At 38.9% G+C, this 19,115-nt stretch overlaps 1 protein-coding gene across 2 annotated transcripts in view; it reads left to right on the top strand.

Moving 5' to 3' along the window:
- The first annotated feature begins 5,543 nt into the window (after window positions 1-5,543).
- The window catches only part of LOC126248871 (pancreatic lipase-related protein 2-like), a 148,314-nt gene continuing 134,742 nt past the window's right edge, over window positions 5,544-19,115 (top strand). For both annotated transcript variants that reach the window (XM_049950317.1, XM_049950318.1), the window contains exons 1-2: window positions 5,544-5,754; window positions 5,912-5,998. In XM_049950317.1, coding sequence (XP_049806274.1) covers window positions 5,724-5,754; window positions 5,912-5,998 — 118 coding nt within the window. In that variant the 5' untranslated portion in view covers window positions 5,544-5,723. The remainder of the gene's footprint in view (window positions 5,755-5,911; window positions 5,999-19,115) is intronic.

The raw sequence follows: 19,115 nt of genomic DNA on the forward strand, positions 1-19,115 counted from the left end.
CTCTGATACTGCCATCGCCACTTTCATCACCCATGTTCTTAGAAGTGGAGATGTTCCTTTCCTGTGAGAACGACATCTACATCTACATCTATATGGATACTCTGCAAATCACACTTCAGTGCCTGGCAAAGGGTTCGTCGAACCACCTTCACAATAACTGTCTAGTACTCCAATCTCGAACAGCGCGCGAAAAGAACGAACACCTATATCTTTATCGTTGGTCCATTGGGATTGTCCCTCATAGCTGGGACATCGCAGCTTGCTCTCCTCAGCTTCGATAATCACAGAACCAGCTCGGCCGATTCCATTCGAACATGCTGGCCACATAGTGAAGAATCACGTATCGTGATCTGACAGTGATATGAATAGCTTGTCAGAAAGTATTGAAACTTGGTCCCTTCAGATGACGCCATAATAATCAGATACCAAGTTACCAACTGGCGCTAATTCTGGGGACTAGATACCAGGACAGGGCTAGGCAGATGAAGCATGTTATGGGGGATGGTCCTCGTTAAATAATAAACTGCTGACGTCAGTTAGTCTCCAAGTTGTGCGTGTTACCTTTGCAGTAGATCACTTGCAACTCTCTCTCTCTCTCTCTCTCTCTTGTTGAGTTCAGTACTCGCTTGCTAAACTGACCATCTAATTACATGCACTGTCGTTTATATCTGTGATGTGGCCAGGCTTAATAAACTGACGATAATAATATAAAAAAGAAGAATAACAGTTTTGACACTCCCTGGTGCACATCTGAAGCCTGAATCTGTTGTTGACTTTGTGTTCGCGGTAATTTGTTGCTTTCTTTTTGTCAATAAATCATCTGTCTAGTGCCGAATTAGGCTACATATCCTGAATAATTATTCCACCACCCCCCTCCCCACCACCACCACATGCAAACCATGAACCATGTCGCAATGGAGTGGCTTGCATGCCATAGAGATACAGATAGCAGTACAGTAGGTGCGACCATGGGCGTCCACAGAAATGTATCCAGATGGGGGGCTGAGGTGGGGCAAAAATTTCCGAAATTACAATTTTTTTTATAAAGTCAGTTTCGAGAAGTGTCTGCCACAAGCACTAAATTTTATAGCTAACATAAAAAACTTATTATGTCTCAGAGAACTGATGGTTATCTACTCACTTCTAGAACTAAATGAGAATTTTGCAATGAATAAAAACTCTGTACTTTAGATCGCATCAAGGGAGGGGGGGGGGGCGAGGCAAGTGCCCTCTCTTGTCCTCCACCACTCCCCGTTGTGGACCCATATCCACACTGTAGGGGTATCTGTGGATAGGTCAGACAAATATAAATTTCCTGAAGAGGGGGCAGCAACGTTTTCTCTAGTTGCACGGGTAACAGACTGGATGATTGAGTGATCTGTCCTCACAATGTTAGCCAGTGTGGTCTTGCAACGTTGGTACTATGGTGAGACTGAAAGAAAGTTATTATTTCCTGTGGGCATGCAGCTCTACCCTATGGTTTAGTAGGGACGACATCCCCGTGGGTAAAATATTCCAGAGGTAAAATAGCCCTTCATTTGGTTCAAAATGGCTCTGAGCACTATGGGACTCAACATCTTAGGTCATAAGTCCCCTAGAACTTAGAACTACTTAAACCTAACTAACCTAAGGACATCACACATACCCATGCCCGAGGCAGGATTCGAACCTGCGACCGTAGCAGTCCCGCGGTTCCGGACTGCAGCGCCAGAACCGCACGGCCACCGCGGCCGGCGCCCCTCATTTGGATCTACGAGTTGGTTATAATCAGGAGTGTGTCGTTAAAAATAAAAATAAAAAGAGACTGGCGTTCTATGGATCTGAGCGTAGAATGTCAGCTCCCTTAATCATGTTGGTAGCTTACAGAACTTTAAAAGAGAGAGAAATGGATAGGTTGAAGTTTGATATAGTGGGAATCAATGGAGTGAGATCCCAAGAAAAGTAGGATTTGTGGTGAGCAGAATACAGGGATATCAACTTAAACCAATTACAGGTTATGAATGTATAGGCTTAAAAATAAAGTTCAGGTGAACTACTACGCGCAGCGGTGTGAGCGGATTTTCGTAGCTAAAATAGGCAAAAAGCCACCACCCAGCACAGCAGTACAAGTGTATGAGTCAGGTTGGAAGAAAAGTGTTAAGATAGAAAGAAAATTATACAGTTCTTTAAGGATGATCAAATTTTAATTGAGATGGAGGGGAGGCTGGAATTTGGTAGTAGGGAAAGGAAGAGAGCGAAAAGTAATAGAACGTGGGGTAAGGAAGTGAAATGGAAGGAGAAATCGCCTGGTAGATTTTTACGCAGAGCACAACTGCACTACAGCTCACATTAGGTTTAAGGATCATGAAAGAAGTTGGCTGTCGTAGAAAAGATCTAGAGACATCGTACAACTTCAGATAAATTATATAATGGCAAGATACAGATTGATAAATCGTAATTTTTAACTGTAAAACATTTCCAGGAGAAGATGAGGACTCTGACCATACTGTTTCAGTCATGGAGTGCAGAACAAAGTTGCACAAACTGCACCAAGGTAAGAACTTGAGGATATGCGACCTGCATAAGTTGAAAAAAAACAGAGGATTTTGAGAGTTTAGAATGAAGCATTAGGCTACGGATGATTGTTATAGGCAAAGGACACACAATAAAAGATGGATGGGAAGTATTGAGGTATGAAATAATGAAGGCAGCTGAGTGACAACTAGGCAAAAAGACAAGGCCCGACACACCCAAGATACATAAAGGAAACATACTCGGACTTGTACAGGGCATAATGAATATTTTCCCTGGGTTGTCTTTCTTGTGCAGGAATGGTTCAAATGGCTCTGAGCACTATGCGACTTAACTTTTGAGGTCATCAGTCGCCTAGAACTACTTAAACCTAACTAACCTAAGGACATCACACACATCCATGCCCGAGGCAGGATTCGAAACTGCGACCGTAGCAGTCGCGCGGTTCTGGACTAAAGCGCCTAGAACCGCTCGGCCACCGCGGCCGGCTTTGTACAGGAATAAATGAACACATATGGATTTATACGTTTGAGGATTTTATGGTCAAACATCCATTGTTAAGGCAATTTTCTTTCATCTGAAGTTAGTTCGTCATAAAATGCACAGAGAGAATAGTTCCGGCGTTCTGGCACAGACGGGCCAGTCGTGACCGACCGTCCGCCGTGTCATCCTCAGAAAATGGCTCCGTTTGAATGCTGTGCGGAGAGACGTGGGCTCAAGACACGGCTCTCCCGGCCGTTATCTGCTTTTCAGATTCATTAGCATTACGAGGCTGAATAGATTTCGTTCCAGTTAGCCCACCGAGAGAAAAAATCCCAGGCAGTACAGGGAATTGAACCCAGGTTCTCCACTCGGCAGACAGCAGCGCTGACCACTCGGCCACGTAAGTAGACAACGGGAAAAATAACACTGCTAAAAAATTACAAGCATAAGCTATAAGACACTTGCCCTGAGTAAGTTTTCATTTCTAGTCGGCAATGCCTTCCAATGTCTACTTCCTGCGACATTGTTGACTGGTCATTTTCACATTCCAAAAAGTTTGGAAGGTTTCATTTAAGTTATTTACTGTATTTGTCCAGATGGTGTGTTGACTGTTTTTACTTATGACTTCAGTGGATGGTAAGTACGGATATAATAAATATTCCAGACTGAATTGATCTGAAGCTTCCGCATAAATAATGGAAAGTTAATGAGGGACGTGATATTTATGTTATGGAACTGACAACAGCACTTTGTACTGGACATAAAAAGTAAACAAATGTCTATAAGTTGCCACATAAGCTTAATATTCTGGAAATAAGATATTACTATATAACACCTCCAACATCAGGAAAAGAACTATGACAAAAATGAAGAAATAAGACTGAAGAGAATCCAGTTTTAAAAGCAGCATTCTTGAATAAAGAGAGATTTCAAAGAAGGAAGAAAGAATGTCTCTAATTGTAACTATACATACACAAGACACAGGAATTCAGAAGAAGAAATCTGCAAGAAGGAAGAGAAAACAAAGGGTGTGGCAGAAAATGACTGTAATAATGACTGGGTAAGGCAGTGGCAAGGGTGAAAAGGAAGATGCCAATACCATCAAGAAAGCAAAAAGAAGTCCTGAAGCCTACTATAGGTGTTCTCTCTTCTACGAAAGAAAACCGAGTAGGTTTTGCCAATCTTGAACGCGAAAGGTGCGTCGATGTTTTTGGCGCTGAAATACAAATATCAGTCCAGAAATTTTACCAAATGAATGAGTATGCTCTCCAATAAAAATGCAAGTTTGTGAAGACATTCGAGAGGTGAATGCATAAACAAAGATTATTTCTCAACCTAAATGTGAAACAGATGTACAAAATTTTTAGAATGAAAAATCCTGATGTCAAGATAGGACATACCTGAATCTTGTTCACAGTAACCAAAGACCAAAATGTATGCCTGTGTATGCATCGTGAAAATACAGAGCTGTTGTTAATAAAAATTACTCTTAGAAGCCCAGGCGGAAGCAGAACTCGTTTTAACGTGACGGAATAACACACTGCTTCTGTATCTAGTAAAATATAGTGGCGTTCGAGTGAATTGCGCTTCGCTTTTTCACATTTTATTTTATTTATTTATTTATTTATCTCTTGTTCCGGTGATCCATGTTGTGACAGTATCACAGGATATGGAACGTGTCAATTTTACAGTAAGCTATATTTGTTAGCAGAGAACCTCATTACGACTTTACTGTTTCATATGAACTTTACTTGGTCTTGTATTAATAATCCAGAATATTTTTTAACCTTACTTCGAATCAGCGAAGTATGATTTCAGATGCTTCGTAATGGAATGACAGCCACTTTTAATGCATTTAGCGTTGAAAATGTTAGCATCCATAACATGGAGCCAGAGCAGGCTGATCATCTTCCACGTAACGAAATTATCATTACACGTCTATGCGAAAGATTACATGTCATGACGTACTCGTCAAAGTTACTGCCTGTTCGTTAAGTCAGGCTGTATGACATAACCAGTGTCGAGTTTCTATTGGATAAGCGGAGGATGCGGCGGTGAAATTGAAAGTTGAGTGAAAGTGACCCACTTGCTTTCAAGGGACGTAATGGACACACAGTGTTAGATTGTGTCGTGCAAGCCGGCTGCTGTACCTCAGTTGCGAAGAGGACAGCATGAAGCTATTCAGACGTATTTCGATTCTTCTTTTTCTCCTGTCGTGCGAAGATGGACTGTCGCGTGCTAATCTGAGTCAACTTGGTGGTAATGTACACGCGCGCTTCGCAACCACTGCCGATGCGTTACACTTTCTTTCACAAACTTATTCGTCGCTATTATAAGAAGTGATTCAGCTATAAAGATAACAACGCTACTGTTGTTGCTTAGATAGTCAGTAATTGCATTTATGTAGTGTCTGAGTGCCAACATTGTACAGAAAACAGTCAAATCGTTGCACGAACGTTTATTTACTTTACGCAGTATAATACCAATTTTATAGGACTGCGTTTTTAAAAAGGCGATATGTCTGTGACAAGAGAACTGTAGTAAATGAGGTGAAATATAGGTTTCGTCGATCAGGAAAAGGTCTACTCAGTACGCCCTATTTTGTCTAGAAACCGAAAATCAGTCGGTTTAATAAGACAGTGGTTGCTTACAAAACTACACCTTACACCTGACCTGTAACTCCTGTATAGGTCTTTAATGTGGTGATCGGTGATCGTCTGATTTCAAGTATGGTACCGTTGAAGTTTTTATTAAGCACAGGTGCACTACTCTACTCTCCACTTCTTATGTTTAAGACTAACTTTGTTTTACTTGCTAAAATCGGCCGTGTATTATATATCAACATTTTTTGTTGCTAATCACCGATCTGATTTTGCGCCTTATGGTCCATTTCTATATTTTTCCTTTACTATTTCAGAGAGCTATAGGATGGTTCGTAGCAGAATTGCGGACAGGCGTCAGGGAAGGAGCAGAGCAAGGCTTATGCGGAAGGAAGTATGCTATGGTACGAATTGTTCCCTCACGATCATTACTGTAGAATAAACATGGATGTTCATTGTTTATGCAAGTTTTGCTGAATTCGAAAATAAATTTAAAATTCCTGTTGTATTTAGGTCATAATTATATATAGTTTACAGTGATTGCTTGAAAGTGTGTGAACCTCTTAGAAAGACTGAGCTCTAACGAAATTATGGTTTCATTTGTTAAACTGTTACAGCTCTCATCAAATAATTCTTTCGCACTGTTCTATAAGATTTAGCCTCACACTTTTCTATAAGATTTAGCCTCATGCCTATTTGCAAAACTTGCCTCTGTATCTTTGCATCCATTTCCTGCAGATTTCATACAGTGTAACTTGGTTCACTTTTTGTATAAAAAATAGTCTTAATAATTATGGAGTTATTCAAAAGATAAGAGAGCAGCTGCCACCACTTGTCTGTAAGTTACTAAACCTTGGGATGTTCTTTCAGGCCTAAACCTAGTTTACTGTATAGGTATTGTCATAATGTACAATCCAAATTTTATGCACTAAATGCCTGGCTTTCTGGAATGCTTTTTGGATAAGAACAGTCCCAAAGTTTGGACTTCTGTTTAAGTGTAGCTCCCCCTTTAACTTTACTGATGAGCTGGTTCTCAGGTTGAAGCAGGATGGTGTTAATCAGTTTCAACAAGAGATGGCTAAGAAAGCTCAACTGTATTCAAATCAGTGGTTGAGCTGGTAATTGCTTAATTTGTCATCATTCTGTATTTATCCGAAATACATAGCTCACATCAAGACAGTGAACTAAACTAAAATTTGCTTATACGATCATTCGTAATCACCTAGAATTTGCCTCCTCATAGTAAAATGACATGCCACCCATTATTAGCAATTTGATTTAAATTATGCTTCAGCAACCATAGTGATATAGAAAGTGCAGATTTGAGTGAATCAGCCATTATATCAGTCTAATATACGCAAACACCTCATGGTATTACATCAGAAAGCAGACGTAAAATAGTTTCTGGAGCATCTGAGAAATACTAGCAAGTTGCTATTTATGTGATGAGCATTTTACTGTAAGAATTTTCTTGTCCATATTTCTGTTCCCTATATATTCAGTACTGCACTAAAATATCTGCTATTTCTCTGAAAGAAATACTTTGAAACTGTTTTAAATTTACCACTTGAACTCCCATCCTATTATTTCATGTAGACTATAACATTTCTCCCTGTAAGCAGTGTAAAAAAGCTTGCAACCTCATGATGTTTATTTCACATGGTTTGCTGTCTAACTTGTTAAGTGAACCTGAAGGTTTGGATTTCAATGTTCAGTTTACTCTGTGTTTTCTTCTGTCATTTTCTATGACTGTTCCTTTTGGAAATACTTGTGTATGTGAAAAATGTCAATTTAAGAGTATCCTTGAATCAGTAAGGTCATACTTAATAAACTACTGAGGTGTTCAGACCATTTTTCAGGTTGATGACTATTTTATTTGTTACCTATGCATTATGTGCACTGCATTACATGTTGTTGTTGTTGTCTTCAGTCCTGATACTGGTTTGATGCAGCTCTCCATGCTACTCTATCCTGTGCAAGCTTCTTCATCTCCTAGTACCTACTGCAACCTACATCCTTCTGAATCTGCTTAGTGTAATCATCTCTTGGTCTCCCTCTACGATTGTTACCCTCCACGTTGCCCTCCAGTACTAAATTGGTGATCCCTTGATGCCTCAGAACATGTCCTACCAACCGGTCCCTTCTTCTTGTCAAGTTGGGCCACAAACTCCTCTTCTCCCCAATTCTATTCAATACCTCCTCATTAGTTATGTGATCTACCCATCTAATCTTCAGCATTCTTCTGTAGCACCACATTTCGAAAGCTTCTATTCTCTTCTTGTCCAAACTATTTATCGTCCATGTTTCACTTCCATACATGGCTACACTCCATACAAAAACATTCAGAAACGACTTCCTGACACATAAATCTATACTTGATGTTAACAAATTTCTCTTCTTCAGAAATGCTTTCCTTGCCATTGCCAGTCTACATTTTAACTCCTTTACTACTTTAAGTGTCTCATTTCCTAATCTAATTCCCTCATCATCACCCGACTTAATTCGATTACATTCCATATCCTCATTTTGCTTTTGTTGATGTTTATCTTATATCCTCCTTTCAAGACACTGTCCATTCCATTCAACTGCTCTTCCAAGTCCTTTGCTGTCTCTGACAGAATTACAATGTCATCGGCAAACCTCAATGTTTTTATTTCTTCTCCATGGACTTTAATACCTACTCCCAATTTTTCTTTTGTTTCCTTTACTGCTTGCTCAATATACAGATTGAATAACATCAGGGACAGGCTACAACCCTGTCTCACTCCCTTCCCAACCACTGCTTTTCTTTCATGCCCCTCGACACTTATAACTGCCATCTGGTTTCTGTACAAATTGTAAATAGCCTTTCGCTCCCTGTATTTTACCCCTGCCACCTTTAGAATTTGAAAGAGAGTATTCCAGTCAACATTGTCAAAAGCTTTCTCTAAGTCTACAAATGCTAGAAATGTAGGTTTGCCTTTCCTTAACCTATTTTCTAAGATAAGTTGTAGGGTCAGTATTGCCTCACGTGTTCCAACATTTCTGTGGAATCCAAATTGATCTTCCCCAAGGTCGGCTTCTACCAGTTTTTCCATTCGCCTGTAAAGAATTTGCGTTAGTATTTTGCAGCTGTGACTTATTAAACTGATAGTTCGGTAATTTTCACATCTGTCAACACCTGCTTTCTTTGGGACTGGAATTATTATATTCTTCTTGAAGTCTGAGGGTATTTCACCTATCTCATACATCTTGCTCACCAGATGGTAGAGTTTTGTCAGGACTGGCTCTCCCAAGGCCGTCAGTAGTTCCAATGGAATGTTGTCGACTCCCGGGGCCTTGTTTCGACTCAGGTCTTTCAGTGCTCTGTCAAACTCTTGACGCAGTATCGTATGTCCCATTTCATCTTCATCTACATCTTCTTCCATTTCCATAGTATTGTGATCAAGTACATCGCCCTTGTACAGACCCTCTATATACTCCTTCCACCTTTCTGCGTTCCCTTCTTTGCTTAGAACTGGGTTTCTATCTGAGCTCTTGATATTCATACAAGTGGCTCTCTTTTCTCCAAAGGTCTCTTTAATTTTCCTGTAGGCAGTATCTATCTTACCCCTAGTGAGATAAGCCTCTACATCCTTACATTTGTCCTCTAGCCATCTCTGCTTAGCCATTTTGCACTTCCTGTTGATCTCATTTTTGAGACGTTTGTATTCGTTTTTGCCTGTTTCATTTACTGTGTTTTTATATTTTCTCCTTTCATCAATTACATTCAATATTTCTTCTGTTACCCAAGGATTTCTACTAGCCCTCGTCTTTTTACCTACTTTATCCTCTGCTGCCTTCACTACATCATCCCTCAGAGCTACCCATTCTTCTTCTACTGTATTTCTTTCCTCCATTCCTGTCAATTGTTCCCTTATGCTCTCCCTGAAACTCTGTACAACCTCTGGTTTAGTCAGTTTATCCAGGTCCCATCTCCTTAAATTCCCACCTTTTTGCAGTTTCTCCAGTTTTGATCTACAGTTCATAACCAACAGATTGTGGTCAGAGTCCACATCTGCCCCTGGAAATGTCTTACAATTTAAAACCTGGTTCCTAAATCTCTGTCTTACCATTATATAATCTATCTGATACCTTTGAGTATCTCCAGGATTCTTCCATGTATACAACCTTCTTTTATGATTCTTGAACCAAGTGTTAGTTATGATTAAGTTATGCTCTGTGCAAAATACTACCAGGTGGCCTCCTCTTTCATTTCTCTCTCCAAATCCATATTCACCCACTATGTTTCCTTCTCTCCCTTTTCCTACTCTCGAATTCCAGTCACCCATGACTATTAAATTTTCGTCTCCCTTTACTACCTGAATAATTTCTTTTATCTCATCATACATTTCATCAATTTCTTCATCATCTGCCGAGCTAGTTGGCATATAAACTTGTACTACTGTAGTAGGCATGGGCTTGGTGTCTATCTTGGCCACAATAATGCATTCACTATACTGTTTGTAGTAGCCTACCCGCACTCCTATTTTTTTATTCATTATTAAACCTATGCCTGCATTACCCCTATTTGATTTTGTATTTATAACCCTGTGTTCACCTGAACAAAAGTCTTGTTCCTCCTGCCACTGAACTTCACTAATTCCCACTATATCTAACTTCAACCTATCCATTTCCCTTAAATTTTCTAACCTACCTGCCCGATTAAGGGGTCTGACATTCCACGTTCCGATCCGTAGAATTCCAGTTTTCTTTCTCCTGATAACGACGTCCTCTTGAGTAGTCCCCGCCTGGAGATCTGATGTGGGACTATTTTACCTCCAGAATATTTTACTCAAGAGGACGCCATCATCATTTAACCATACAGTAAAGGTGCATGTCCTCGGGAAAAAATTACGGCTGTAGTTTCCCCTTGCTTTCAGCCGTACACATATGATTATAATTAATATTTCTGCAGATTTATATTTGCCTTTTTTCTTTATGGTCTTGCATTTAATCTTATGAATACAAGTGCATCTCTCATAGTTGATAATTTGTAGGACTGGTGGCATGTGATTCTTTCTCAATTTTTACTCAAACTTTTGTAAGCTTATGAAAAACTTTCAAGTATCTTGGTTACCTGATATTGTCAGCAATAGAGTGACCTCTGAATTTGAATAAGTTAATCTTCCTACCAGAGAACTTTATTTTCCCAGATTACTATACATATATGAAAAAACTTAACAATGGAAAGTTCAGGTTAGAATATCAACAATTATGGAAAGGATGGATAGCTACTCACCTTGAAGATGAGACGCTGAGTTGCAGACAGGCACAAAAAAACGACTGTTACACACTTAGGTTATGGCCAAAGCGTTCATCAGAAAAGAAAGGAAAATACGCACACATTCACACAAACAGGCAAATCTCACTCACACATAATTGCTATTTCCAGCTGCTGTAACTAATTTCAGCAATTTAAACTGACTTTTACAGAACTGAAAAAGTATTACAGTTTTTTTTACAGTTCAGTAAAATATTTTTATAATGAATAATGATTATTACATTGTAAAAAGATTTGTTTTCATTCAAAAAATATAAATGTGACAGTCTGTTTTTGCCAAGGAATAGCATCTGCTCAGATCTTATCGCCCAGTAAGTTAGTCTTGAACGAAACAAGTCAATTGCAAAATCAAGTATCCTTAGTTACTATTCAGTATCCTCAGTGCATTTACTAACAAATTTACGCTTAGGGGAGACAGTGTTCATTAGTGGGGGTCATACTTCTTTGTCATTGCTATTAAGTATATGTTGTGACCCATCACACTGGTTTTGTTTCGGCACTGCTGAAAATTGATCTGGAGGTCCAGGTTTGATTTCAGCTGAATTCTTCTGCTATTAACAGAGTAGGATGGTCTGAAATGGAATCTAGTTGTCAACTATATTACCCAGGACTGATTTAAGGCCCAAGTGAAACAACAGACTGCTTGGGGCACCAATCTGAGAGGGGCACCAGAGGATCCACTGTTCGCAGTTTGTACACAGGGTGCATCATAATCAGTAGTGAAAACAGTAATTTTCCACACTCACTAATAGTCTACCACAATATTATTGCACCAAATTTATAAATACAGTAAGTAGATTCAGAAGTATGTAAGTTTCAGTAGTCATTCAGAGATGAAGAGGCTTGCACAGGATAGTGACATGGAGAGGTGCATCAAACTAGTCTTTGAACTGGAACCTACAACAACAAAAACTACAGATTAAAATTGCCTGCGAGTCCCCAAAACCAAACAATAATGGTTCTCAATGGAAACTAATATAAAACTAAGTTATAGTTATAGATAGAAATTAATAGATAAAATCACTGACTGAGAGTACTACTATTCACTAGGCACTCACATAATGTTAGATTTTATAATATTGAGCCTAGTGGTAATAGAAACCACATGCTCATCAGTTGGTGTACTGCACAATGCAAGTCTAGGTAGGTCCACGTAAACAGCAGTGGAAGTCATAGTTCACTGTCAGAGACAAAGTCAAATAATGGCAAGTGGGGAAGACATCACTACCACCTGGCCTTACATTTGCTTGCTACGGAAGTTCAAGTGACCGATCCGTAATAGTACATTTCTGCTGTAGGTGCTCTTTTCAGATATTGGTGATATTACACATATCAGTATGTTTGTACCTGCCATTTGCATGTGCAGCTGGTATAAACTACCTTTTAACATGGTGACAAAGTATATTAGCCTACATTTATTGCCTATTAGAGTCTACCACCACTACAGCACTATTAGTAGAAAGTGATTATGCTTGTCCATTATATATATTTTAGAACCAATGACTGTTAACTGAATGCAAATACATAAAACTGCAACACTTTACTTTTTTGAATAGTTATCTATTATTCCATTAACTGGGTTTTGAACCTTTTCAGGTTCATCTTCAGATGGTTTTCTGGAAGTTACATCACTATTTCTAGCATAATGCTAGGTGCTGGAGTGAGACAGTATGGGCGGCTTTTTTTGTTTGTGTCCATCTGTCTGCTTCCATTTTGATGGCCAGTTGCTACATAAGTCAGTAAAAAATTGTTGACATTTCTCATGAATGATGTTGAACTGATTTTACAAAATAGAAAGAAAAATGACGAGGTCTGTTATAAGTTTTTAGTGACATTTATAGGGAAACAAATTTTTATGGTGTAGCCTGAGACATCTGAAACTACTGATATGTAACCAGTAAAAAATAAATATAAGCTAAAGCCAGGCCAGGCATGGTGTACCAAACTTCAAATATGCAGCATGTGCAGGCCACAGACATGACAAGGCCAGCCTGTCACTAGGCATTGCTCTGTCCTTCCTGGAAGTAGTCAGTACAGTACAACATTTTATTTAGCATTGCAGTATGACATTTCTCTGTTGGCATAATGCTCCAAGTTCAGCAAAATTATGCTCTCAGCACTGTTAACCTTCGCTATTTGTTTGCGGTATGAAGGATGTTCACAGGTCCAGGGGCTGTTTGCACTAAAAGAGGCAGCCTACAATATATTGTCACAATCCTTTAAAATGAATGCATATGACAGAAGAGAGGGATGAGAATTCTTAATTTACATAAGAGACAGGTACTGCATATTTGCTAAGGAATGACATTATGATACCAAGCAGAAAGAATTTAAAGATTTATTTGGCAATGAAAGAGCAAATATAAATGGGATTCATTATTCTGTACATCAGACAGCCCTTTGTGCTAAATTTTCAGGCCTGAAACATCTGAAGAAATTGGTGGTAGGAATAGTAACATTTCTGTAGTGGCAAACATTATTCCATTGTCATTTGCAACAGTTTTGAATCAAACTGAACAAAGAGAGTGGAGACAAAGAAGAAGTAAGATTTTGTTTAACATCTTGTTAATATCAAGGTCATTAGAGATGTAGTACACACTTGGATTGTGTCAAGGATGGAGAAGAAAACTGGCCATGTCACTTCAAAGGAACCACCCCAGCATTTGCCTAGAGCAACTGTACACATGACTGTAAACATTTCATATAAATGTGTATATTTTTAACGTGGCAATACATGAACTAGTGTGATATGTTGGCATCAGTTACAGCTTACAGTGATGGTAAAAGTGTATGTGAAGAAACTGTAATAGAGCTGCCTTGAATCTGGTTTCAACACTACAGTTCTTTCCTTGCCATCATTCTATTGGAACTGGAATGCCCTAGCATTCCTACAACAAGTGACATGACTTCTTAGCCATTAACCATGGAAAATAAATTTTAACATGCACTGCACTTGGAATTTCACCATTTACAACTAATTTCCAAAGATGGAAGAAGTTGTAACTGACAGAAATAATTGCAAAACTGATTGAGGATTGAACAACAAACTTTGGGATTTAGTATATTATAGTAATTTATTCATATACAGTTCATTTTTATAATGATATGAGATTTTTCAGCTTAATACAAGGCAAAAACATAACTTGTATACCTACACATAAATTGTGAGGATAAAAATCCTAGGTCAAGATCACTAAAACTTCTTTATACAGTACCAGTTTCAGCTCACTGATGAGCCACCTTCGGATTACAGAAAACTGCATGAAAGAACTGCATGAAAGAGGTTAACAACAGCAAAATACATACAAGTACACATTTTTTTTTACATATGGACCATATGATAGTTACCACTGTCAGTCACCTCTCATTTAAACACAAGAGTGCCAATATGAGAGCTGGAGACATATACGACCAATGTTGCACATTATGTAATCATGACAACCTACTTTCTGTAAGGTTATAGCTTTATACCACTTACCAAACATACTTTTTACATTTTTATTTTTGTCATGATGTATAATAAATAAATAAATACATTTAAAAACTTTTAAAAAACTCAGTGCATACATGACAACCAGAGTGATTCAGCTCAAAAGATTATGACGATTGGTAATGCCTGGTGGCTGATACTCACAGAATAAAGAAATAATTTTTATTGTTGCATTTCATAGACTGGAAATTTAAATACGAAATGTATTATGCTATTGTTTGCCTTCTTTATGCAATTTTCTGTATTTTAGATCTGAAGATGATTCATCTATAAGCTGAAACCAGTAATCAATAAAGCACTTTTAGCAATCTTGACCTAGGATTTTTGTCCAAATATTTTAACGTAACAGATCATCTGTCTTCCAATTTGACAAAGTCAGATAACAGCACAGACATAAATTTTTGCATGTGTATTAAGAGAGGGATAGAATAGGTAGTCAAACATGTTCTTATGAAAGGAAGCACCCTGGTATTTCCCTGAAATGATTAAAGAAAACCATGGAAAACCTAAATCAGAATGACCAGACAGAGCATGAAATCCCATTCCCCTGAATCTGAGGAGAGTGCCTTAACAAATGCACTACTTCAGCTGGGTTACACCCAGTGTGCAGTGATCCTTTGTTTATATGCAAGGTGGTCATAACCAGTGTGAAAAGCTTGTAAGAGTGTTACAGGGTTCATTGTGCTGAGAAGTTATTGTTAAGAAAAAAAGTTCAATATGTTTCACTGTTTTTGAGTTAATTAGTATTCAAGTTAGCCAATCTGGCCATTGCACATGCAATTTCAAGCAGACCACCACATATATTATAACCAAATGTGTGTCCTTCATTTGATTTCCTAAAACTGAAAAGAAATTGGACATGGGGTGTTAGTAAGGATTGAATCCAAAAGCTGACCAGTCTGTCATCTATTCTGTGAGAACAACTGACACTAATTGTATCTGACAGACCACTTGAATTTGCGTGTGCAGTGGCCTGATTGGCTGACTTCAATGCTAATTAATTTGGAAATGGTGTAATGTATCAATTGTTTTCTTAACAATTATTTCTCCCAAATTGTAGCTGATATATCGACAATATAAGGATTCTGATGTGAGCCATAGGACATGGTGGTCATGTGTACATGCTTGCTTATGTGAATGATTTTTTTGTGTGTGTGTGTGTGTGTGTGTGTGTGTGTGTGTGTGTGTGTGTGTGTGTGTGTGTGTGTGTGTGTGTGTGTGTGTGTGTGTGTGTGTGTGTGTGTGCGCGCGCACACACACACGCTTTTCATTTTCTGATGAAGGTTTTAGTCGAAAGCTAATATGTAAATATGCCTCTCTGCAACTCAACATGTCATCTATATGGTGGGTAGCAATCTATCTTTTCCTTACACTGTTGATATTACAATGTGGAATTTCCACTGTTTGGTTATAGCTAATATAGCTATACACTGTTCATAATGTCTCTCAACACATACCACTGCACACACCATACAAATGCAGATGACTTTAGGACCATGAACATATTGCCACACCTGTGTTACATCTCCATGTTTTCCCTTCTGTCTATTTGAAAAAACAGGGTCTGCACTCCTCTATGATGAGTAATAAGTTGAGTTCAGGAAGATGATGGGACATTAGTATTACAAATAGAACATATGGACAAAGCAAATAAAATTGCACAAATGAAACAAAAATTGGTGGAAAATAGAATGTAAAGAGATTTGTCATGTTTAGGCGACTGACTTTATCAGCTGTAGTTTTTTGTTCTCTGTATATGATTTTCCCACTAAAATATGAGCTTCATTCTGGAGAGTGAAATAATAAAATTAAAGTTGAACTGCGCACTTGTTTCTTGGAACACTTGTATCCATAAGGACATAATTTAGTACCAAACAATGAAATTTCTTTCTTCCAGTTCCGAAAATGATGAAGACTCTTGTGAACATTATTTATCATGCTGCCGTCTGCTGGGTACATTTTGTATGTTGGTTGCAAGAATGAGAAATAAGTGAAGTAGATGAACAATTTACTTCACAGTAACTCTAGAGTTCACAGATTATCTTGTATTTATATTATGTACCCAATGAAATTATCTGATGTATGACTCCTGCAGACAGAATAACTGAATGTTGCAAAGGAGCACAAACTGTTTCCCACTCATCATTGTTTGATTATATTCATATATTCTTTTAAAATATCTTTAAATATATAGGTATTTAAGAGTCATGGTGTAATATTTCACTTACAACTTATTCTCTTCCACACTGATATCTACACAGCACATGTTTTATTCCTGTAAGGTTTTGTTGTCAATAAATACTTTTAAAATAAATGCTCAGAAGATCGGTCTCCAGTCATACTGAAGGAAAATGACTGCAATGAAGAAACAGGTTTTAAAGCTTTCTGGATAATGAGTAGTAGCTGCAGAGTAATGATAACAGGGTTACTAGCTTTAGTAGATATGTTTTTTGATGGTCATAATTAGTGCATAGCTACTAATGGAGGAAACATCATACAGTATGAAGGAAATATAGAAAGTTCTTGGCTTGGTCCAGATATTGCACTTATCTGAGGGAAATTTTAGTTAGTTGTTTATTGATCCATAAATCATTTACAAAATGGTATCAGACAGGTCATCTTAATTGAAAAAGGAAACAATTAAAAAAAAAGCTAATCCATGCACACATTAATACACTCATGTGCAGAAAAAACAGAATACCTTGAATGACTAAAGATAGGATGTTCATATTCACAGGACATGTGCATTAGTATGTTCTGCAGACATCATAACCATTTGAAACTTGTCAACCCAGGGGTTGTAACTCAACATCGATATCATGGTGCAACACCACCTTTTAGTAAAATGTGTCTGTGGCTCTCGTTGTCATTATAAACTGAAGGTAATGGATCAGTGTGACTTGAGCAGACATGCAGAATGCCTCACAGACACATGTGTGAACTGCACCATCAAATCAGTGAGTTTGAAAGAGAGCACATTATTGGCATGAGAGAATGTGTTGTGTCCATCTGGGAAACTGCTGCTTGTGTGGAACAAAGTGTTTTGGCAGTGCAACAGGTGTGTGCAGAATAATTCACAAAAGGCTGTAGAACATGAGATTGGTCAGGTCACACCACCCAGACCCCCCCTCCCACCCCACCCCCACCCCCCTGAGAAGATAGACACCTCATCTGAACAGCACTGCAGGGCAGAGATGCATCCTCCGTGGCTCTTGTGCAACAGTGAAACAGGGTAACACACCATTCACTATCAGGGGTGACAGTCTGTCACTGTTTATTATGGCATAGGTTGTGTGTGTGTCATTCACTTCACCACCTACCTTTGATGTAAGTGCAGAAATATGCTAGATGGCCATGACATATGGAATGATGTCACTGGGGACAAGAATCACATCAGATAGTGGTTTTGGCTGAATCCAGGTTCTTTTTGTTTGAAAATGATGGGCGCATTTTGGTTCACTGCAGACAAGGGGAGTGGCATCATAGTGACTACATTCACACAAGACATGCAATGCCAGTCAAGACCTTATGGTGTTGCATGCTATTGAGTACAACCACAAATCACAGTTTGTGTGTGTCCAGAGTACTGTGCCCTATGTGAATGACATCCTGCGACCTGTAGCAATATCCTTTCTGTGCAACACCCCAGATACCATTTTTCAGCAAGGAAATGCATGACCACATGTTGCTGCATGAACACATGTCTTCTTGGTGTCACAGGATGTCACCCTTTTGCCCTGGCCCACTAGATCACCAGACTTGTTGCCAATCAAAAATGTGTGGGATATGGTGAAATGACAGGTGCAGTGCTGTGACCCAGTGCCAACCACCACAGATGAACTTTTGAACCAGGTGAATGCAGCATGAATGAATGGCCAGACCACAGGATGCCATTCATGCTTTATGCACATCAATGCCATCACCAGGACACATGCTAACCAAGGGGACTGAAATGCTAATCATTTCTGCAGAACATATTGATATACATGTCCTTTGAATATGAATGTCCTATCTCTAGTCATTCAAGGTGTTCTGTTTTTTTCTGAACATGAGTGTATTATCTTCTACACTGTTCTTCTTATGCACTGCTGAAAAAAAAAGCACTGTGAAGGACAGGAGGAAACAAAATAAGACTTCACTGACTGAAGGTGTGTGTGACGTTATTTCAGTGACTACAAAACTGAGCCACATTTACAAAGAACTTTGCAGCATGATTCCACTTGTCAGTATGACATTGTAACCCCTCTGCCCCTGTTGCATGCACTGATTCTGTTGTGAAGGGCCGTAAAGCTGGTGTATCTTTTCCTGAGGCAAGTTAGCACACAACTGTTATAGCTGCTCCTTTATATCTGGATACTGGCACTGGGACAGGGTTGACATCTGACCTGGTCCCACACTTGTTCTATCGTAGGCAGATATGGGGATCTTTGTGGCCTCAGGAGCACATCATCATCCTGTAGACAATTCATAGAAACATGTGCCCTCTGCAAATTAACATTGTCCTGTTGAAAAATGGCACCCCAATACTGTCACATGAGAGCTAACACACAAGAACGCAGGGTGCCCATGACGTATCATTGTGCCATCAGAGTTTCTCAGTCACTACCAGCTGTTATCTGAAGTCATATGCAATTACTCCCCACACCATGACATCAACAGTAACACCACTGTGCCTCTCCAGAACACTGGAAGAAAGAGATCTTTCCCGAGGTTACCACCACCATTCTCA

The sequence above is a fragment of the Schistocerca nitens genome, chromosome 3 (genome assembly GCF_023898315.1).
Source record: "Schistocerca nitens isolate TAMUIC-IGC-003100 chromosome 3, iqSchNite1.1, whole genome shotgun sequence".
Classification (NCBI taxonomy): domain Eukaryota; kingdom Metazoa; phylum Arthropoda; class Insecta; order Orthoptera; family Acrididae; genus Schistocerca; species Schistocerca nitens.